The sequence below is a fragment of the Filobasidium floriforme genome (assembly GCF_021052385.1).
Source record: "Filobasidium floriforme strain CBS 6241 chromosome Unknown HD553scaffold_2, whole genome shotgun sequence".
NCBI classification, from domain to species: Eukaryota; Fungi; Basidiomycota; class Tremellomycetes; order Filobasidiales; family Filobasidiaceae; genus Filobasidium; species Filobasidium floriforme.
The window spans coordinates 228,316-249,419 of NW_025763623.1; the positions used below are offsets into that span (position 1 = coordinate 228,316).

Below are 21,104 nucleotides of genomic sequence, written 5' to 3' on the forward strand. Positions count from 1 at the left end.
TTCACTGTCTTTTCCGATCGTAAGAGGTTCCGTTATATGTCGACGATTTCGTGAGGAGGTGAAAGTGGTCGACGAGGTCGGCGGCGGTGTTCCCGGTCGGATCAATCTGTTCTGGGTGAGAGCCTAGGCCTAGAATTAGAATTGCTGCAGAGGTCATGATGCGGTGTCCGTCTTGCAATGAGCCCGTTTGTACTCTTCGCCAACCGCTGCGAAACATTAATGCTCACATCTCTCCACCAAGTCCTACAGTTCAGTCGACGGTAGGCCCCTTCCGTACAGGGCCAGCCCAAACAAACCGTTCATGACGGACCCTGAACGACCAAGGCAGGGACATGTCGCTCGAACCAGCTGCGTCGTCCATCGCGAAATGAACGAAGTAGTCCTGCATCTCCGTCATGCTGTGCGGCCAGTTGCGCCTCCACTCGGAGAAGACCTTTTTGCAGGCTGCGATCCGCTGCTTCCTATCCATCCAGGCCGGGGCCAGGAACTCGGACCAATAAGCTCCATCGATCTCCTGCGTAAAGTCGATGCCGAAATGTCGGCCGATCATCCGGACTTGTAGTCCTCTGGGTATACACAGCATGACGTCGGATTCGAGATCGGTCATCAGCTGGGCTGCCGCCTGGTCTCCCATCTTGACCCAGTGAGCTAAGGGAGGGAAAAACGTCTCTCTCTCTTCCTTGAACAGTCCGGCGGCGGCGAGCACATCAGCCCATCGTCGACGCATGACCAGAATGTCCTTGCATTCTGCGATGTCATATAGAGTGTCTTGGACCACATCGGCATTGCGGTTACGAAAGAGTCGAAGGATCGGCGCCCACTCTTCCAACGAGAACCTGCCTCCTCCCAATATCAGGCGCAGGTAGTGTAGCGGTCCCTGGATGTCGTATCCGGCAAAAGCGGGTTTACCGTCTTCCGCGCAAAATCTGGCTCTGATGAACTTTGCGATGATCTGAAGGGCTTCCAGCGTAGCGCCTTCCGACCACCGCTCTCCCATCCAGACACCCTGACTCCATCCTCTACGCTTCCACTGGAGTGCGAGCTCTTGCCTCCTGGTAGCTTGAAGGGGCAAGGCCAATCCCGAAAGCATCTTCAGGTCGGCTACCGCCCTATCCGCTTGAAGCTGATCGAAAGGTTGAATCTCTCGCAAGATCGCCCTCAAGTAGCCGTCGTCCACACCGACCCATAGCGTACTCGTCCCCTCCAGAGCTTGGACGATCGCCCCGTAAGCATGTCCCAGAGCCGCTCGTCTTTCCTCATTCTCTTCGTCCATCTTGACTACCGAGTCGAACAGCCCCGTATCCCATAGCAAGCGGTACATCGCACAAGCTCGCCCATCTTCCGAATTAATGGTGTTCAACCAGTCCCACTCATCCTCGGACCATCCGTCCTTCAAGATCGTCTGAATTCCGGTCTTAAGCTCTTCGTATGGGACGTGCAGGCCTTCATTTAAGATCCATGTACAGGCTTGAGTTAACCCGCTCCCGAGAGGTGTCCCCGATTGAAGAGCATTCGCAAAGGGAGGCTGATATGCTCGTCGATTTGGACGTAAGATTGGCTCGTTGTAAAGAGCGGCAGCGACGGACATGGTAGGCATGGCAGTAGAAGCTTGAGAGGGGGTTTCAGCAAGTGTGGACGGGCGGGCGGTGGAAGGGGAAACGATTTCTAGCTGCAAGCAGTAAGAGGCAGAAGAAGAAGGACATGATGTCAGTTGACAGGAAACGTTCTTTGCTCTTTCGACGAACGACTCGGTAGGTGGTTTAGATTCGGAAAGTGATTCGACTCGGAAGGTGGTTTGTATATGACGAACTCGTTCGAGGTGCACGATGACGATGTAGATGTTTCAGACGTCGTAATCGTTGCGAGTGGAGATTCAGGTGAAGGGATTCTGAACTTATTGAAAGCATGGGGGCAAGGTTCAGTCATATGAACGTCGTTTACTTGGACACACTTGTCTATACGCAACGTACGGGTTCGATACCCAATTCGAAACGGGATTCTTGGCTTCTTGGGCGTTTCAGGAGGTTGAAGTGTGGAATCGTCGTCGGCGGGTTTCTTTGTACTATCGTCACGATCCGAGATGTGGTTATTACTAACCTGATGTATCCTGTAGACCTCTCTGTGTGTCGTTACACGATATATATACACATATATACCTTCCTAATTCCTAACGCTTAACGTGCCTTCTCAGCTTGTCGACAAAAGAAAACGACCACGACGACGACGATCGCCGACCCTGCGCCCCCCGGAATCAAATTCGGGGCCAAGAATACCGTAAGAGGCCAGAATTACGTAATCTGCGGATCGGGCTGCTCGCTGCTCGCTGCTGCTAATGCCTTGTTGCTAACCAACTTGCTAAAAAACATCACACTCTTCTCTGGTACAGTCAATCGCTTTCGAACAAGGAGATCCCCCGCATCTGATCGTCAAGAGATAGATCGATAACACGCACGGAGCCTCCCAAAGGCTAGTCCGAGCCTCACCATGGCACCTTCTTCCTCGCCACTCCCCGCCGTGGGTGCTCGGGTCCATTCATCTTCACCTGGTAACAAGCTGAGCGATACCGAGTCTGACGGAGAAGACATGGTCACGCCTACCAGGAGGAAGAAGGACAAGGGAAAGAGCAAGGTGTTGGGAACCCCGGCGGTACCTCTGAGGTATCCAAACCTGGAGACTCCGACCCAGGTGAGCAGTAGGTCTGTTCGCAGAACGAGCGGCTCGGTGGTGATCGACACCGGATGTTTCATTTTGCGCTTTATAGGTCTCTAGGGCGATTAGCAAACCGAGATCATTACGGCGGAACGCATCCAATCAGGAAGACTGCTTACGAGTCTTGACAACGAGTCAGTTCCCAGCTCTTCTCTTTCTATACCTTGGGGGTCCCTCATCGATTGATTTCATCGTACATAACGACTACATTGCAGCGTTCAACAAACCGTCTTTCAGGGGAAGACAGAAGGAGATCATGGAGGCTGCCGTGCATGGGGCAGATGTACTCGTCGTCGCTCCAACGGGAATGGGCAAGAGGTACGTCATCAGTATCAGTATCGCAGTTGGACAGCACAGGAAGCTGATCCATTCACGCTCGTTCGGTATCGGTAGTCTCTGCTTTCAGGTGCCAGCCGTAGCGGACGCGCACGGTATCACGATCGTGATCTCGCCACTTCTGTGTAAGCTCTATGAGTGACTATTGCTGCCCAGGAGGCGAGATTTACACCACGCTGATACCAAAATCTGCCGCGATGTACGGGTCCGCATAGCTTTGATGAAAAATCAGGTAGAGGCTCTGAGGGGGTACGGCGTCAAGGTTCACATTCTGAGCTCCGAGACGACATTCCCAGAACGGCAAGAGGTGAGTTTTAGGGGATTCTGGATCTGTGATTTGATCGTCTCGCCGGCTTTTTCCCGGCACCGTGTGCTGACATGATCATTGCAATCCTGTTCCCTGCTCGCTGCACCCTGAAACCAGATTGAGAAGGATCTCGCTTCCGGACATCCTTACGCCCGGCTCTTATACATCACCCCTGAATCCCTGTTCAGCCCGAAATTCTTGAAAAGCATCAAGATCGTAGTGGGACAAAAGGAACTGAGGCGTCTGGTGGTCGATGAGGCGCACTGTATCTCGGTGGGTCAAGCTCCGAGCTGAATGCTCATTACTCGACAAGGGAGAAGGGTTGGGAGTGCTGATTACGATCACGCTCGGATGTGGGGCGGGGGTCAGGAATGGGGTAGCTCGTTCAGGCCTGAATATAGGAAGTTGGGCTTTTTCAGGAAGGAGTTTCCGGATATCCCGATCATGGTGAGAATAGCCACGCGTGAACAGTGACCTGGATCGTTGTTCACCCATCTTGCGTTTGTGCTACTATACTACAGGCGTTGACGGCGTCCGCCACGGCGGCGGTGGAGAGGGACATCATCGCTCAGCTTGGATTATCACCTAGACACCTTTACCGGTGCGTCGAGCCGTTCAACAGGACGAACTTGTATTACGAGGTACGTCATTATCATCCCTCAAGGCTTCCCACGAGTGCCGCCTCAATGATGATCCACTGTGTCGCAGGTCCGATACCGTCCGGAGCCAGATCAGTACCGCATCAAAGATGTCGAAATGTTCATCAAGGCATTCGCAAAGAAAGCGCCTGTCGACCCGTTAGACCCAGAAAAGAGAACACCGGTCTCCGGTATCATCTACTGTCGGGCTCGTGCGATGGTGAGTTGCGAGACGAAGCGCTTGACTTTACGCACAGCCAACCGATTTGACATGCTTGCGACGGGATGCATTGCAGTGCGATCAGGTAGCGGAAATGCTCCGGGAGGAGGGAATCAGAGCAAAGCCGTTCCATCGGGGACTGAAGAACCCAGAGCTGGACAAGACTATGCAGCAGTGGCTGGAAGGCGGCGTCGAATGCGTGGTACTTATCCTCGAGTTTAGAGCCGTAGAAAGCGACTGACCAGTGTTTTCGCGCGTTCCATCAGGTCGCTACGATTGCTTTCGGAATGGGGATCGACAAGCCGAATGTGAGATATGTAGTGCATTGTGAGTGAGAAGTGCCGGGTATTCGCCCGTCGAAAGCATGTTCGTTATCACTGACGACGTCAGCGAACCATCTAGTCGACCTACCCAAGAGTTTCGAGGGCTACTATCAAGAGACGGGTCGTGCCGGACGGGATGGACACGTGAATTTAAACGCTCAGCGCTCGTCTTTGACACGTCTTACTGATCGAATTGGCCGCTTCCCCATAGATTTCGAGATGTTTGCTGTATTACTGTGCGTGTGGTATCGCATACAATACGGCGTGAGTTCGTGTAGGATTTCACAACCTCGCCCTCATACTATTTACAGCGAGAGAAGACGCGGTCCGACTCCGCCGACTCGTCAACATGGAATCTGGCAAGAAAAAGCACTCGAAACCAGAAGATGATGACGAGCTGGATGAGCATAGCGGGGTCGACAGTTTCAAACAGGTCAGAACGGTCAAGAGCTGTGCTGGAATTGTTCCGCTGACGTTCGCTGGGAGCCTCAGGTGCAACACTACGCCGAAGCCACGACTCTCTGCCGGCACGTGGCAATCTGTAGGTACTTTGGGGAGAAAATCGACGAAGCGAATCCGGTCACGGCCAAGAACTATTGTGATAACATGTGCGATGTGGGTTCTCGGTCGAAAAGACGAGGTTCCTTGATCTTCATTGATGTTGAACTGTTCATAGGTTTGCGTCAATCCGGAGAAAGTTGCTACTCGTGCAAAACAGCTTACCGCTGAGGTTGCGGTATCCTCGCAGATTCCATTTAGGAAAGGGCGGGACCGTGAGGAACTGGATCCAGTGCACCCTGTCTCGTTCTACGGTCGACGAACCTCCCCGAGCCCGCCTGCTGCGCAAGACCCGCCTCGCGTTTCTGCGACTCGCCATGGGATAGAAACCCATTCCACCGCGATGCCTCCTCCCTCCGCACCTGCTCGGCCGGAACCAAGGACCAGTGTCGCTGCGCCGGTAACCAATCCCTATCTCGCTGCTCCACCGCCGCCTGGTTTGTCTCGGGTCGGGATCGCCCACTCGAGTCACGGTCACGGACTGCAAGGACCTCGCCGAGCTGCTCCGGACAAATCTTCGAAGGAAAAGACCTCTCCGGTCATTATCGAACGGTCCGAACCTCCTACCAAGAAGTCCAGGATCGTCCCGCCGAATCCGTACGCCGCTTCGCCATCCTCGGCGAATCCAGGTATGTGGCTTGTGAGCCGACTCCCACAACGCTCGCCAACCTTGCTGCTTCAGCCCGCTGACAGCGTCCCCGTGTGATTTAGTCTATACGGTTGCTGCGAGACGTATCGGATCTCAACACGGCTTCAAGACGCCGTTCATGACACAGCCGCGTATTACGCCTTCGCAAAGAGCTAGTCGGAAGTTGAAAGAAAATTGTACGTTCGTCCATCTGTCTCTCGCACATGTCTGCAATCTGACCTCACGGTATCGTCATCTAGCGTCGTTTGACTTTGATATCGAAGAGGGCAGTCTGAGGGTGGAGATGTCCATGTCACAGAAACTCCCAGTTAGTATCTTTTCCGTCTCGTGTGATTAGACTGTACTGATGGAAAATCTACAGACTGCGCTTCGAACCGAGACGCTGAAAGCGATAGTAAAGGCAATGCACAACTGCCTTACAGGGAATGTCTGGGAGCGGCTATTTGCGGCGAAGGGTGATTTCACAGCGAAGCAAAGGTGCGTCAATCGTCCTCAGCCGTCGAGGTACGTCAAGCTAAGATGTCGGTACACGACTCACTCAGGACCGCAGCGATCTTGAGCGCTTGTAAGGGAACGGAATCAGGTGAGTAACACCAAACGCCGACTCGTCCGCATGAAACTGATGATCAAGGCCTACTAGACGTCATGTCTTGGTCAGTATCGGCTGAAGGCTACAGCGAGCGTACAGCCAAGGTACTACGATCCATCAAGTCACAGAGAGCCTGGCAAATGGTGTGCTCGGGTGATATGATGAGCAGTGATGAGGATGACAACGAAGAAGCGGAGACTCTCGAACAGATCAGGCAGCGTATCGTGATGGCCTTGAAGTAGCACGATACTCGTTACGACCGATTCATAGCACGACAAGAAGATTTAGGATACAACAAGTACTCACAACGAACGATTACGACCCCGACACGACACATGATCTCTTGTAGGATTCACCTCGATGTAGCGTTGTAACGAGTATAAGCGTGTAAAGCTACAACTAGATCTGTGTGATTCGAAGCCCGGTGCAGGTCGCCCGGGGGGGGGTATCATATCGCGAAAGGTCACACTATTCGCATTCGGTTTGCAAGTCCACTCTAACCGAAAAGCTACTGAAAGATCAGCATGGCGCATACTTACTGTACTTCCCATGTGCGACACCACGACACGTCTCGAGAGCCGAGATACGTTTCATCTGGTCAAAGGGTTTCGAGAGGATCGATCCCGCAACTTGATCCCCTGACAAGCAGGATAAGCATGTCTGAAACCCATACAGGCTACAAGAGTCGCTCGCTATCTCGACACATCAAGATTGAGCCATGGATGTCCGCATGTCCGAAGATTACCAACACCGAGCGTCGGGGGATGGCACGCGGAACCAACTCCGCACGCGTCCACCCTTCGACGTCCCCACCCGCACGAACGCCGAGATCACAAAGTCATATAGGCCATGGGAGATCGATCGTACATGATAGCCGACCTCGAGCGCGATTCAGACCGCTACATACCTAACACACTCAGTCTCTACAATACATAGATAAGATATGATCGAGACCATCGCTTCCGACCCTTCGTTCGCGGGTGCACTGTCGAAAGACTTTAGCTACGGCTTTGCAAGCGCGAGTTATCAGATCGAAGTGAGCCCCGTTGAATGCAAGCACGAAAGACTTGACATGCTCATCCTGCTCCCGCACATCTTCGTCAGGGAGGATATCAAGACGACGGCAGGGGTCCTTCTATCTGGGACGAACACCTCAAGGACCAAGAGAACGGAAACGAGGCCGTCGACTCGTACCACCTCTTCAGGGAGGACATCAAGCTCCTCAAGCTCTACGGAGCCAATTCGTACCGGTTCTCCATCTCGTGGTCCCGAGTCAAACCTTTGGGAGGAAAAGATGATCCGGTGAACGAACCGGGTTTGGCATACTACGATCAACTGATCGACGCTTTGCTCGCCGAGGGCATCACACCCTGGGTCACGTTGTACCACTGGGACCTCCCGCTCGAGCTGGAGAAGCGATACGGAGGCTGGCAAACGGACGACAAGAGCCAGATCATCGATGATTTCGTCTCGTACGCCGGCTTGCTCTTTGAAAGATACGGTGATCGGGTCAAGAACTGGATCACCCTGAACGAGGTGCGTAGCGATCTCGGATCCCCTTGCACTTTTAGGACCGGGGTCGCTGCTGAAACCGCCACATGTAGCCACACATCTTTACCATGCTTTCGAGCTTTGGCTTGAAACAGCCTTGGAACAGGGAGACCGATACCTGGAAGTGAGTCCCTCAAGCAGGAGGTTTCATTCCAGCTAGAATTTGCACTGATGTTTGGGGTTGAAAATTGTAATTCAGGACCGGCCATCATCAGCTCCTAGCCCACGCATACGCTGTCGAGCTGTACCGACAAAAATACCAATCTTCTCAAGGCGGAAAAATTGGTATCACCTTGGTGAGTTGCTCGTCCCACTTCCCGCTTCGTAACCTTGGTTTCCAACATCAGGACCAAACAGATTGACGTGCTTGATCCGCTGCGCCTGCGGTTTAATTTAGAATTGCGACTGGTGTGAACCCATCGACGATTCACCGGAGGCCAAGGCCTGTGCACAGCGTATGTTGGATGCCGTGCTCGGTTGGGTGGGTCGTTCGTCAATCAGGCGTTCCATTTTCCCTAGACGATACTGATTGTACTGATTGTTCTCGAATCCGTTTCTCCCCTAGTTTGCTGATCCCGTCTGTGAGTCAACGCGTTGCATAACTGGTCAAAGGCGACTCGATCGTATTGTCTTACCGGTTCACCATCATACTTGCAGTCCATGGGCATCTGAATCAGACACTCAAGGAGGAACTCGGAGATCTCCTTCCAGACTTTACTGATGAAGAATGGAAGGTCGTCAAGGGAAGCTCGGATTTGTAAGTCCACTCGCGCGGCCCATCTTCGAAAGAGGGCAGCAACATTTGCTCATTCATTCAGAGATGGAATTGATTTGCATCACACTGTAGCCTCGGCTGGAACCACTACGGAACCTCGTATGCCACAGGGAAAAAGTTCCCCTTCAAGGACGCCGATCCCAGACAGTTCATCTTTGGTTGCGTGGAGAGAACATTCGAAAAGGACGGGCAACAGATCGGGATCAAAGGTCATAATGGGCATCCTTATATCGGTGAGCCTCGGCTATTGGTAGCGGATATGTAAGAGTTGTTGTTTCGAGGTTGATGCTAAATGAGTTCGCTCTGTCCGTCTCGCATCGCGTCGTACCAGTCCCCTGGGGTTTCCGCAAATTCATGCGATACCTCAACGAACGGTACGCCAAGCCCTGCAACGTACCGATCGTCATCACCGAAAACGGGTTCCCCGTCGAAAACGAGGGAGACCTTCCCACCTTGGACGACATACTCGAGGATACGAATCGACAGGTGTACTTTAATTCTTACTTGAAGGAGATGATCGAAGCTATTCGGGATGACGGGGTGAATCTGACGGGTTACTTTGGGTGGTCGCTGCTCGAGTGAGTCCGAAGGTTTCCCGTAGTCGATCAGTGGGTGCGACACTGACCATATGATGACCCATACCTGTATTTAACCACAGCAACCTCGAGTGGATCTTTGGTTACAAGCCGAGATTCGGAGTGACCCACGTAGACAGGGAAAACGGGTTCAAGCGGACCCCTAAACAATCGGCGTTCGTGATCAAGTCCATCTTTGACCATGCCATCGCAAATTAAACCCATGCAGTCGGGCTCCAACAGATCGATAAACCAGAAGTCGATGAACAGGAAACAAGTTGTGATAGTATCGTATCATATGCAATTATGATGTGGTTGCCCCGATGGCGTATGTCGTCGTCTCGATCGAGATGTACAAATGAAGGTGGTTCGTAAGGAAGAGGCAAGAATGTGAAACGAGAGAAGGAGCGTCACGATCTACGGGTCGGAACCAGGAAGACCCCCCTAGACCACCCGGGACGGGCTTTTTCGTCGATCAGAAGCTTTTGAAGCTCAGGTTCACGAGCTGAACCTAGCGATGGTCCCATCGATAGACCCCCCGTGAACTTGCGAAAAGACGGCGACGCTCGTCTCGGTGTTGTTTGAACACCCGATGACGTCCCACTCGATCTTGCTGTCCTTGCCCTTGGCGGTGACGCTCAAGAAATCCTGCACTCCGCTGACGAGCGTCCCGTAAATCTCGTACTGGCCCGTCAAGGTGAATTGTTGGTAGAAGACAGGGAGGTAAGGGGTGGACCCGGAGGATGAACCGATGTTGAGGTTGAGACGTTCGGTGAGGGTTAGGCCGAGGGTGGAGAAGGTTCGGGTGGAGCCGGGGGAGTTGGGCTTGCCGGTTGTGGACTAGATGAGGGAGATCACAGAGCGTTTGATTTGGCATTAGAGTGGGATGTGAGGTACGTAGAGAGGTTGATCGATGATGCTTACGAGCAGGGTGAATCCTTGCCACTCGACGTCGGAAAAGTCACCGATTCGTGCCCAGACTTTGCTCGGGCTGGTCTTCTACGGTCGCCCAAAGAGTTTGCACCGGTCAGCTCTGGCCCGACAGTGATGTTGACGAGGCGTCGATCGATATTGCACTTACGGGTACAATTCCCTCGTTATGAGCCTTGAAGAGCACAGAGCCCTTCGGGCAGACCAAGTCGTTGACGATGGACGTGAGCGAACTGCTAGTGCCGGTCCAAGTGGGTGCGGCGGTGGTAAAGCTGACCAGGGTGGTAGCGGCGGCGAGAACGAAGGACTTGATGGCGACCATGTTGATTGACGGGTTTGAAGGGTCCTTTAGGGTGTGTAGGAGGAAGGGTGGCCGGGAAATGTATGTAAAGGAGTTGCTCTGGGTTGGGAGCGATGAAGATGTCGTGCGGAATAAAGGCAAAAGAGAGCTGATGGGAGGAGGATCTGAATGATCTCTATGCTTATATATACGAATAGCGAGTAGACATGACCTTGACTGGCGATAACGAATCTCTGAACCTTTCACGAGGGCGAAGGTGGTGATGTCGCGACGAACCGAATGGTAAAAGACGAGTCGCCCCGTGTCCGGCAACTCTGGCGACAGGCCGCGACCGAGACAGCGGATGACGCGGGAACAGGGAAGGGAAGGGAGAGAACATTTAGGAACGGGAGTAATCACATCTGATAGAGTTCACAAAGTTATTCCGATCGCCCTGTCGCTCTGCTGCTGCTGCTGCCTTGTCGCGCTGCTGTAGCGAGAGATCTTCGGTACCTTTTCGTTCTTCCCTCCCGCGCTACGCCGAACCCGGCGACGGCGACAAGCGAACTTCCCGCTGTCGCGTCGCATGCTCGATCGTGTTCCCTTCTCTACCGTAGCGTCTCATCACCCGAGTGCGAGTACATTCTTGCGGGCTTGCGGTGAGCATATGAGCATCTCATCATGCATCTGGCTCGAGCCAGATGAGGCCAGTGCGGTCGTTGTCGCCGGCGATACCATCTTGAGTTCAAGAATTGATCGGGATGCGGCAGGAATGGAACGCACAACCTGCTTCAGCGCCTCAGAACGATTTCCTCAGGCAGCTAAATCTCGCATCGGTTGATTCTTCAACATCTAAACTAAATAATGCTTACTCTACTCGAGTCATCGGCATGGATCAACTCCTTGAAGTTCTCAAGTATGTGGGAAGACCTTGTTTCCCTCTTTACGAGGGACGACACAGAGAAAGAGGCCGCAGATGAAGTCCACCTGGTAAATGAGCGACCAAGGATTTTTCTCCTATCATAGACATCATCGTCTGCGTACATTCGGACGGCTTGCGGCCAGACTATGACGGCGAAGTGAAGAAGACATCGCGGTCAGAGATTGACGGCCTGGAAGGCGGCGACAAGAAGCCCTCTCAAGGGTTTCTGATGCTTCGCTTGGACGCTCTCTGCATTACGGGATCTCTTTCGCCCCTTTGGCAAGGGTTGTGATGTAGGATTGCGTGGCAGGAGTTGGCGTGTGGCCGTCTTGCAGCGACAAGGATATCTGGACGGGACCTCCCGCCTGCCTCTCAGGTTGGATCGGCATATCTATGCTAATACAGTCGTCATCTGTGGAAGTATGATAATTTGGTACTCAACGCTATACGCAACCCGGACAGACAGACTGAAATTCCTGGGTTCTACTATATGAGACCCGTCTAGTAAGACTTTTTCTTGCTCTTCTTGACCGGCGTCGAAGGCTCGGCTATTGCGACTGGAAATCACGGATATCGCGCCACACTTCATTTAGCTATTCATCCTGGATCTTTGCTGATCGTACGGGATGATATGGTTCTCGAGAAATCAGACACTCACCTTTCTCTCCTGTAACGACCTTGCTCTCCGTATCCTGCGGAATACCTCCGAAGTTGTAGATCGCCCGCAGTGCGAACAAGACGGCCAGGATGACCGCACAAAGAGCCCTGGCATCGAGCTTGTCCCACGGTTTGAACATCGCGATCCTCTGTCCTGGCACCGATCCTGTCTTTATACTCGTAGACTCCGTCATGATCCCCATACCCGGGATAAAAGCCCCAAAGAGAGTAACAGGAGCGAGGAAGACCGGATGCGCCTGGGTCAACGCTCCGTACAACCAGGCGATGACCACCGGTGCCCAAAAGTCAACCGCCTTCCACCCGTCCGGCTTGAGTTCCCCTGGAGTGGAGAGCGTCCATTCTTTCTCAAAGAGCCCGAAGGCGAAGGACGCCGAAGCGGAGGGTACGACCATGATCCACGCCGAGAGGACCATCAGGTAAGGGTTGGTGCTGATCAGAGGGTCTTTGTGGGACCGGATGAGTTCGAAGGAAAAGGTGGTGAGGACCAAAGCTCTTCCCAGGGAGTCGAAGAGCGAAAGAGGGAGTTCATGTGAGAGGAGAGGTTTGCGGGGGATCAGGCGGTTGAAGGGTGTACGGGAGATGAGGTAGTCTGAGGTCGTGTCCACCGCATAGCAATGCAGACGAGTCAGCCTTGGAGGCACAACAATGAGTGTTTAGATAGAGTATGACCACTCACGCATGCCGCAGAAGAGGATGAGACCGTTTGGCGATTGCAACCAGCTAGGCAAGATACCCAACCAAGCAGCTAAACAACTTTCTCCTCCAAAGATCAATACGGCGATCCCAAACGCCTCTTGCAGGAACGTAGGCCGTCGTCCGCCTTCGTCGATCTTGTCATCCGGAATCTTTGCCTTTCCTCGGACGTATTGGTCGACGAACACGCTCAACCGGATGGCTCCCAAGAGGTCGAGGACGGGGAAAGGGAGGTAGGTCGGATGCGGGATCGTCTGGAAGAGGTAACCCTGAGTGTCCCGAAACCAGGGAACGAGTTGAGACATGTTTGCAGCGTGAGCGAGTGATAGCGAGATATCTGTCTAGGTATCGACTGGTTGTTCTTCTTAGTGTATCGATGACACGACTCCTTGCTCCTTGATGTCGCTTTTCGTCATCGATCGTGGTTGATCGACAATCTCGCAACCACGCCGGGCGGATCCGAGAGTCTCTTGCGTAATCGAATGCCACATATGCCATCCATGAATACTCTCTAATCGCAATATCCACTATCGTGTCTCTTCTAATCGGAACACCAATCTGCTTCCCTTGCTGGCCTAGTAAAAGCACTTTGATCTGCGTGTACGTTATTCGATGCTGCAATCATGCTCCGATCCCCCCGATTAGCCATAATACAACCATGTGCAAATTCTGCGGCTGTCCGCGTTATACAACTCCACGCGTGTGCACGTCTCAGATCGTGATCTATTTGTGATGTGTGATGTGATGTATTCTTGGTTGGCGGTCGTCGATTCACCCCTCAACTCATGCTGAAGCCTGATACTTTTTGCGAAGGTCGGAGACGTCCTGACGTAGTCGTCTGATGCTGACGGGCTGGGCGAATGAACAGGGGATGGCATAGGTTAGCGGCACTCGATTTATAACCGCATGCGATGAAATCTCACCTTTGTGATCCATTCGTCGATCCCAGCTCTGCAACAAAACTCGAGTGTCAGCTACCCGAAAGCACTTCTGGCAAGGCAGAAGCTAAGAAAGATACTGACTCGATCAACCCCCTCTGCTCATTCAGTGGACCTTGTAGAGCGGTGACGGCAATGATCTTGCAGCGGGGCCACTTCATCTCCTGCTCATATGCCCGAATGGCGATCGCAGCCTCGAAACCGTTCTTCCGAGGCATGTTGATGTCGAGCAGAACTGAAAGCGCCAACGAGGTCCACATCGTAAGCGATGCGGTACGGCTTGGTAAGCCGCTGAAGTGTGGACGCTCACCAAGACCAGGCTTGAACAGGGTGTATTCAGAGATGCCATCTTCCCCGTCCACGGCCTCCGCGACGTGAATACCCATTTTCTACAAGCCATAAAACACGCGTGAGCGGGGAAACTTGTACCCTTTAAGCTCAATCATGCGACTCACCTTGAGGGCTCCTACAAGTAATCGTCTGTTCACCTGTAGACACCAAGAGGATGTTTCAGCCGGAAGCCCACAAATGCCCGCGGTCCATTGGTACCACTCACAACATTGTCCTCGACGACCAGAACTGGTGAGAAAGAATGCACAACTTTCAACAAGCGGTTTCATCCGAAAACAAGTCAGCGTCAGGGACTAACCTTTGAAAGCCGCCTGCAGCTCCGTCGATTCTGCCTGGCTTTTCTCGGTCTCTTTCGCGTGTGAAAACGCAAGAGACTTGGAAGTTTCGCTACGCTCCGTCATCTCTGGCCGCGTGTGTTTCAGGTCGGCGAGATTAGGATCGCTCATCGCGGGTTCAGGCATGACGGCTTGAGGCTGTTGTTCTATCCTCGGCTTTTGTTCCGCGTCGCTATCGGATTCCGTCGTAGTCGAGTCCGGGTTGATCATCTGGCCCTTCTTCGGATGAGCGCTCTGACCTGCCGGTCTTTCGTCCCATGATCGAGAGCGAGTGGCCGTGATGATACGGTCGATAACGGCAGGCAATAGAGGCCTAAAGACCCAGCAAACTGGGACCTCCTCCCCGCCTAGTTGTATCGAACCGGGTGGGTCCGTCCGCCTTGGCGATGTCGACGAGCCAAACATTACGATCTGTCTATGGTGTACTTTGGTAAAAGCCAAGAGATCGCTCTCATATGGCTCCAGATCACACGCTTCTTCTATGACCACAGCGTCCGCTTCGGACAGGCTGCGAACCACGTCGCACTGCGACGCTCGTAGCTGCCGCTTCATGCTTGCCGCCATGTGCGCCAGTGCCAACCCATCCTTGCTCTTGAATCCCAGCAGATGTACGCGCACCTCGTTTGAATCTGTTTCCTCTGCAGTGCCATCGCCTTCGGTGTCAATGGACAGCGGTACCTCTATCTTGGCCGATGTTCCCGATCCAACTGCGCTTTGAAACATGATGGACCCGCCCATGAGGTCGATCATTCGTGATGCGAGCGGGACTCCGAGACCGGCCCCTTTCTATTGATGGTCAACGGATCAGCTCAAAATGACCCGACTTGCCCGACTTTCAATATGCAAGACGAACCGCATGAACATTGGCTTTGGCGAAAGGCTTGAAGATGTGATTGTCGACAAAGTCCTGTTCCATCCCGATCCCGCTGTCTTCGATAGTGATCGATACCATAGTGGTTGGCCGCGCCTCGTGATAACCTCGTGGCGCATGGGTTTTCTGTCAAAGGGTTCGCGCCGATCGTTAAATTTTCAGCACCATTGGGAAGTTTCAACACTGTACTCACCCGGGAGATATCCTCGCATATGACGGCGATGTATCCGCGAGGTGTGCACTGGAATGCGTTGATGAGAAGCTTCAGCACCGCCCTGTCGGGTTTGCCAAAGGAGATTGGGTTCAGTTCGGTGTATAACCGCCGAGTAGATCAAGGAGCTGACCGTTGCAATGGCAGTTTATCACGGTCAAGTTGCCATGTCCCCGTTTCTCGTGGCATAATCTCCAGGTAGACTTCAAGGTCGTCCATGTCACCTCCGGATACGCCTCGAGTTCTGGCTTCCATCTCCCAAGCTTCTCGTATAACCTCGGTGAGTACGCTCTCCATTGGCTCAGACGCTTTTTGTGGGCCTTTCATGGTCAGGTCTCGCTGTTCGGCGTGTTCACCGCCTACATCCAAGAAGTCAAGCACGTCGTTGAGCAGCGAGTCCAAGGTCCGACCGCTCGAATCAAGGGTGTCGCAAAGTTCCCCGATTTCCTGTTTTAGCACTCGGGACATGACGAGCTCATTGTTACTGATAGGTTCCGCTTGATTGGCGAGGTCGCGCAACAGCGCTGTGCTAGCCAACATTTCTGGTAGAGAGGTAGGCGTTAATCGACCTTTCTACGGGTCTACCTGATTCCTGGTGACATACGATGCATGGGCGTTCTAAGTTCGTGGTTGGCCAGGCTCGCAAACAAACGCTAAAAGGGTTCGAGGAATCGTTACCAACCTGTCCTGTTTGGAGCACAGGTGAGGAAAACTCGCCTGTGATTGCTCTACTGCTGCCATTCGATTTCGTTGGCTTGTTGCCATCAGTGTGCCGCAAATCGATTCACTACAGATCGCGATCACGAGTCAGCTATATGCGCTTCGGGCGTGTCACGCCTCGAAAAACTTACACAAAGCTCAATGCCGAAGAATTATACGTGTAGAGATCATCCGTCCAGCACGCTACGAACACAAAGGCACACTGTCCCTCGTAATCGAATATTGGCATGGCTACGGATGTTTTCGTGTGAGCCATCTTTGTCTTGGCGGGCCTTGAATCCGTTGTTTCGACTAACCTAGACTGCAGGCAGTACCAGGCGGCATTACTGCGTTGATACTATTGGCGATGGCCTAAGTGCGGCGCGAACGTATTTCAACATCAAGGTCGGCATGTCGTCAGGGATTTGGACGGCTCACCTTGGAATCATCCCTCTCGAACCAGGTCTTTCGCGACTTGAGGTTGAGCGAGATGAATTCGGCGACGACTCGTTTGGCCTCGGGGGACTGAAAGTAGAATTGCGAGGAATCATCCGACATCGCGGAGCCGAGCATCCTGATCTGTTGACCCTTCTAGGGGGGTTCGGTCAGTGCAAAGATGTCAACGGGCATTTGACGGTGTTTCAACCGGACGACTGACCTTTTCATTATCGTCTGCCCACTCATCGTTGTGTAACGCCTCGTTCCGCCGCCTCCTGGGCACGAACTGAACGGTCGGCGCCAGCGATCTCGGTACCAGGTTGACCAGATTCCTCGCTGTCCGCCTGTCTCCCGCATTTAGACCGAGGAACGAACCGTCCGACGAGTATCCTCCTAGAGTCGACGTATCGTCTCGCGAACTGCTACCTCCACCCGAATCGGTCGGAGCGCCGGACGAACTTCCTCTAGCGGACCCGCCCGAGTTGATAGGGTAAAAGACGTGAAAGTTGGAAGCGTCGACGATAGCACATGCGTTGGCGTGTAGGGTATCGCGTACAATTCGACAGGCTTCTTGAAAGAGGTCCAAACTGGTTTCGTCCTCGTCACCTTCCTCGGCGATTGATGTCCGATCTTTGACGTTACCAGCGGCGACAGCTGCCGTCTTTGCTTTGCGGTTCAGCTCCCGCCTCGATCCCGTCCCGGTCTGCAGAGACTGTCTCAAGAAATCGACCGTCACCTGATGCATCGACTGTTGGTGTTGATTCTCGGTGACTTGATACATCTGCTCGAGCTCGGCGACAACGCACCCGGCGAGATCCGTCATGACCGCCTTGGTGCGTTCACCAAAGTCCGGTCGAGGTTTCATGTCGATCACGCAGAATGAACCGATCGTCACCGGATATTTCCCCCGCGTGACGATCAAAGGAGCTCCGCAATACGCCTGGATCGGTCCGGATCCTCCACAAACGAGTGGGTGTTTTGAAAACCTCCAATCTTTGCCGACATCCGCTACGAGCATACAGTCTCCAGCGGACAGGGCCGTGTGGGTGCACAGGCCCAAGTCGGTGTCCATCTCGTGCTGTCCCAACCCGATCTCGGAGACGAACAGCTGATTGTGCTTGCCGATGATGGTCACGGCGGCGATCTTGACGTTGAACACCGAACAGGCCAGCCGAGTGAACTTGTCGAGCGTCTCCCTTCTTATCGGCTGGCCAGGTCTATCAAGCCCTAGCCGCCTGATCATCCTCAACCTCCGCCTAACCGCCTCCGGCTGCTGTTTGGGAGCACACAGGAAACCGTTTTTCTGAAAAAATTCTCTGACCCGGTCCGTCTCGTTCGCTCCGGCAGCGCCCATGTTGATCGTCGGGAGACCTGTATTGGACCCGATGGAATTTTGCGAATCCATCGCCGATGACGATGCCGTGGCGTTTCTGGATTCTCCCGACCCCGTGCTTTGGGTCCCGCCGCCGTTACCCTCTTGCAGATCTCCAGGATGTAGCGGGTTAATTCCCGGTCGATTGATCGTGCTCGTCGGGGGTCGAAGGCGATGTACAGGCCCCTTGCCTGTGAGGGGAAAGGTCTGTACAGGGTCTCCTCGGATAGTCGATGCGGTACCTCCCGTCACAGTCGATTGCCTGAGCGTCGCCGACGATTGGGACGATGCGGCCGGGGGTACTCTACTCTCAGCACTTCCCGCCTTGACTTTGACCTTGTCCACCGACTCTCCAGAATGAGTGCCTCCCTCGCCATCACGTTCGCCGTTCTCCCCGACAGCCGTCAACCTCGTCGCATTCGCCTGACCCAAAGCCTGAGCGAGGGCGTTCTCATCACCCTGCCTCGATCGTTCGCGCCTGGACGCCTTGCTCTTGTTCTTTACTGGCAGATGCGTCTCCTGCCCAGCGACGATGTTGGGAATGTTGGGGTCCTGATTGTCCCCCCGCTCATCCGAACCCGATCCTGAACCTGCCCCTCGGGGCGAGACCGTAGGGAATTGGACATCTTCCTCCCGCAACGGCGTATCCGGTCCAGCGACCCTTGGACGGTTCTCACCACCACCCATGGTCAAATCGTCCCCGTGTACAGAAAAGAGACGTTGTTCCAGAGACTCCGCGTTCCCATTTGTGTCCTGTTCATTCTCGGCCTGACCTTTCGGTATATCGATGGTAGCCGGTGGACGGGCAGTCGAGGTCTCAGCAGGACGAGGTGTAGTCGAATTTGTAGGAGGTACCACTTCCGGAGAGACAGGATCGAGGTCTATGGCAGAAGTATCGACGGGCTCCAAGGTGATAATCGTCGGTTCGACCGTGTCCTGCTTAAACAACTTCGGCTCGAGCATAAGACTGTCGTCGAGGTAGCTATAAACAGGTGAATGATATCCAGTTACACATCCCAGCAAACCAGCGGATGAGATCAGACATTCTGCGGACCAATCTAAGCTGAAACCTCAGACTGACCTCTTGATGAAAGCGTCCCACTGGCCTTTCGTTTGAGGCGGTGAGATCCTGCCCGAGTCGGAATCTACTATCGAGTTCCTTCTCTCCATCCTTTCCTGCTCCTGCTTAACATCGTGCGTCCCCATGCTATCTGATCCTTGGTCATAGGTAGTGAGAAGGACCGGTCGTCGATCCGATTTGCTGGACGAGGTGCTGATTGAAGTGTCGTCTTGTGAATCTATAGGCGAGACTACGCTTGGATCTGGGTCCATCTTTCCCTGGCAAGGGTAAGACGTCGGCTCCCTATGCCTTAACGAGTCGGAGGTGTCGAAATCGTCGGATCGAGAGAACGCTGTACGCTGGGTCACAGAGAGGCGTCTCTTGGTGTATTACGACGTGCGTGTGTATGTTCGGGCAACGACGACTACCGGCCCATGATCGATAACGGGGAGGCTGGACGGACAAGAAGATCAACGCAGGGTATGAAAAGGTGTATCGTCGACTTGTACCACACGGCTCGGTAGTGATGGTAGCGGGGTTGGAGGGAATATGTGAATCGAACACGACGTCGGAACGTCGAGAGTTCAGAATCTCTCGATTCGCTTACCGGAATCAAGCCAGACTAGCAGAATGCCGTACGCGCTACAAAGCTACAGCTCTTCGGACCTCTGGCATACCAACGTCGAATGCTGGATATACAACTGGCTAGCAAGACTAGATCTTAGTACTACACTGTGATAACACAGAGAGTCAGCAAGAATCGTATTCGAGCATGCCGCTGTCGGGAATGATAATTCAGTCCTGTGTCCCAAAGGCAAACGCTTCGGTGATCGCCTCCCAACCTCCCTCAGTAAGCCTCGTCCCGCAACCACGACCAGAACATCGTCAACCCCAAACGGTACTGCTCAAAAGTCGCGTCCATCCAAGCATTCCACCCGATACAGCTGTCTGGCATATGGCATGTCTGGCCTCTGGCATGTTCGCAGGTGGCAATGTCAAAGTCACCAAAACACAAACGTCGACGTACTTGAATACGAAAACACGGCACGTAACCAGACGGGAGTAATTCCACCTCGTGGCAGAGAGCAGGGGAGGATGGGGCGAGACGAAGCGATGACGCTTTCCGCGCGACTCTAGCGTGGCTAATCGTCGGTTCCGCCTGGACTTGACGACCGAATACGTCTTGAAGCTGAGCGATACTTTGTGTGCTCGTCGTCTCGAGCTTCTCACCGTTCATCATCTGGCCTACGTAGGGAACCTCGGTCTCAATGTGAATGCCTACTTTTACACATTTCGAAGGGAACGTCCACCGAAAACTCCCCCGCTGACCGCGCCGAAATGGGTGACATCCCCCGACATCGGAATTCCACAAATTTAGCTCGCGCCCGGATGAGGCGGCTAACAGCTGACGATTCGAACGCGTTTCAAAACGAATTTTGGGATGGGTCGAGCCGTTTGGGTCACCTTTGTGCTCAGCACGAATTATGCCTAGTGTTTGGGAAGGATCGCTGGGACCGGGGACAGGCAGGTCGAATGGACAACGAATCTTTTTCTCGGGGCGCAGTGACGAGTAGCAGGAATTGCTGCCGACGAGCATTACACCTCGTCCGCTATGTGGCGATATACCAACGACGAACAGATCATACCTCAGCAAGTGTCGGCGGCTGGACAACGCCCTGGAAAATGAGTCCGATTGAATTCCACCCCAGTTGCAAGCGATTCGGGATTCGTCGATTGCGTATGGTGACCGAGCGGGGGCGACGATACATCACGAATATCAAGCTTAAGATCGGCTTGTTAGCAGCCCTCATTCTCATCGTTCTTCCGGGGCCATGCGCTTCGTCTTGACAATGTGGTCATCCGGACGCTGTGGCTCGGTGGAGTCCAGAAATACCGATACTATACGAGGTTTTCGCTGCGAAGGTTGTTGTATATTTGATAGCTGACGCCCGATGCAGTTTTAATGATGGCGGCTCTCGAGGCCCAATTAGTGCCTGCAGTTCGAGTCTGACCCTTCATGTGGGGCTTTCAAATAGGTTCTGGGCAGGACGCTTCGAGTGGCAAGAACGAACATGATACTCTATCGTGAGGCATGA

General features: G+C 53.6%; 6 protein-coding genes across 6 annotated transcripts; 2 read left to right on the top strand and 4 right to left on the bottom strand.

Moving 5' to 3' along the window:
- Position 1: 1 nt before the first annotated feature.
- On the bottom strand, positions 2 to 1,597 carry HD553DRAFT_360026 (uncharacterized protein; the record flags this gene model as incomplete). Its single annotated transcript, XM_046183948.1, has 3 exons — positions 2 to 129; positions 228 to 243; positions 311 to 1,597. 3 exons carry the CDS (start codon positions 1,595 to 1,597, stop codon positions 2 to 4), a joined length of 1,431 nt encoding a protein of 476 aa, XP_046039493.1.
- Positions 1,598 to 2,398: 801 nt separating this feature from the next.
- On the top strand, positions 2,399 to 6,863 carry HD553DRAFT_304023 (ATP-dependent DNA helicase). Its single transcript, XM_046178957.1, has 21 exons — positions 2,399 to 2,685; positions 2,762 to 2,843; positions 2,925 to 3,027; positions 3,103 to 3,170; positions 3,261 to 3,352; positions 3,470 to 3,625; positions 3,722 to 3,799; positions 3,874 to 3,993; positions 4,061 to 4,210; positions 4,287 to 4,412; positions 4,477 to 4,537; positions 4,613 to 4,677; positions 4,745 to 4,769; positions 4,845 to 4,966; positions 5,026 to 5,148; positions 5,210 to 5,720; positions 5,803 to 5,916; positions 5,980 to 6,047; positions 6,102 to 6,217; positions 6,283 to 6,323; positions 6,381 to 6,863. Exons 1-21 carry the CDS (start codon positions 2,485 to 2,487, stop codon positions 6,569 to 6,571), a joined length of 2,613 nt encoding a protein of 870 aa, XP_046039494.1. The 5' UTR covers positions 2,399 to 2,484; the 3' UTR covers positions 6,572 to 6,863.
- A 352-nt stretch (positions 6,864 to 7,215) lies between these two features.
- HD553DRAFT_291518 (beta-glucosidase 1A) lies at positions 7,216 to 9,517 on the top strand. Its single transcript, XM_046178375.1, has 10 exons — positions 7,216 to 7,365; positions 7,434 to 7,865; positions 7,934 to 8,004; positions 8,080 to 8,176; positions 8,278 to 8,361; positions 8,446 to 8,461; positions 8,538 to 8,637; positions 8,728 to 8,888; positions 8,987 to 9,233; positions 9,314 to 9,517. Exons 1-10 carry the CDS (start codon positions 7,273 to 7,275, stop codon positions 9,447 to 9,449), a joined length of 1,437 nt encoding a protein of 478 aa, XP_046039495.1. The 5' UTR covers positions 7,216 to 7,272; the 3' UTR covers positions 9,450 to 9,517.
- Positions 9,518 to 9,728: 211 nt separating this feature from the next.
- On the bottom strand, positions 9,729 to 10,698 carry HD553DRAFT_360056 (uncharacterized protein; the record flags this gene model as incomplete). The annotated part of the gene is made up of 3 exons (XM_046183949.1): positions 9,729 to 10,070; positions 10,155 to 10,229; positions 10,312 to 10,698. Coding segments are annotated over 3 exons (804 nt in total), but the record flags the coding sequence as incomplete, so codon positions are not given.
- Positions 10,699 to 11,669: 971 nt separating this feature from the next.
- Positions 11,670 to 13,303, bottom strand: HD553DRAFT_92842 (uncharacterized protein). The gene is made up of 2 exons (XM_046184600.1): positions 12,717 to 13,303; positions 11,670 to 12,629 (listed from the first exon to the last, which is right to left on the bottom strand). The coding sequence occupies exons 1-2, from the start codon at positions 13,036 to 13,038 to the stop codon at positions 11,956 to 11,958; spliced, it is 996 nt and encodes a 331-aa protein (XP_046039497.1). The 5' UTR covers positions 13,039 to 13,303; the 3' UTR covers positions 11,670 to 11,955.
- A 22-nt stretch (positions 13,304 to 13,325) lies between these two features.
- Positions 13,326 to 19,552, bottom strand: HD553DRAFT_304035 (uncharacterized protein). The gene is made up of 17 exons (XM_046178958.1): positions 19,030 to 19,552; positions 16,797 to 18,930; positions 16,577 to 16,717; positions 16,456 to 16,510; positions 16,291 to 16,390; positions 16,157 to 16,226; positions 16,044 to 16,092; positions 15,573 to 15,981; positions 15,422 to 15,503; positions 15,211 to 15,354; positions 14,321 to 15,143; positions 14,228 to 14,250; positions 14,127 to 14,159; positions 13,982 to 14,060; positions 13,756 to 13,906; positions 13,657 to 13,684; positions 13,326 to 13,585 (listed from the first exon to the last, which is right to left on the bottom strand). Exons 1-17 carry the CDS (start codon positions 19,278 to 19,280, stop codon positions 13,517 to 13,519), a joined length of 4,641 nt encoding a protein of 1,546 aa, XP_046039498.1. The 5' UTR covers positions 19,281 to 19,552; the 3' UTR covers positions 13,326 to 13,516.
- Between the last annotated feature and the right edge of the window lie 1,552 nt (positions 19,553 to 21,104).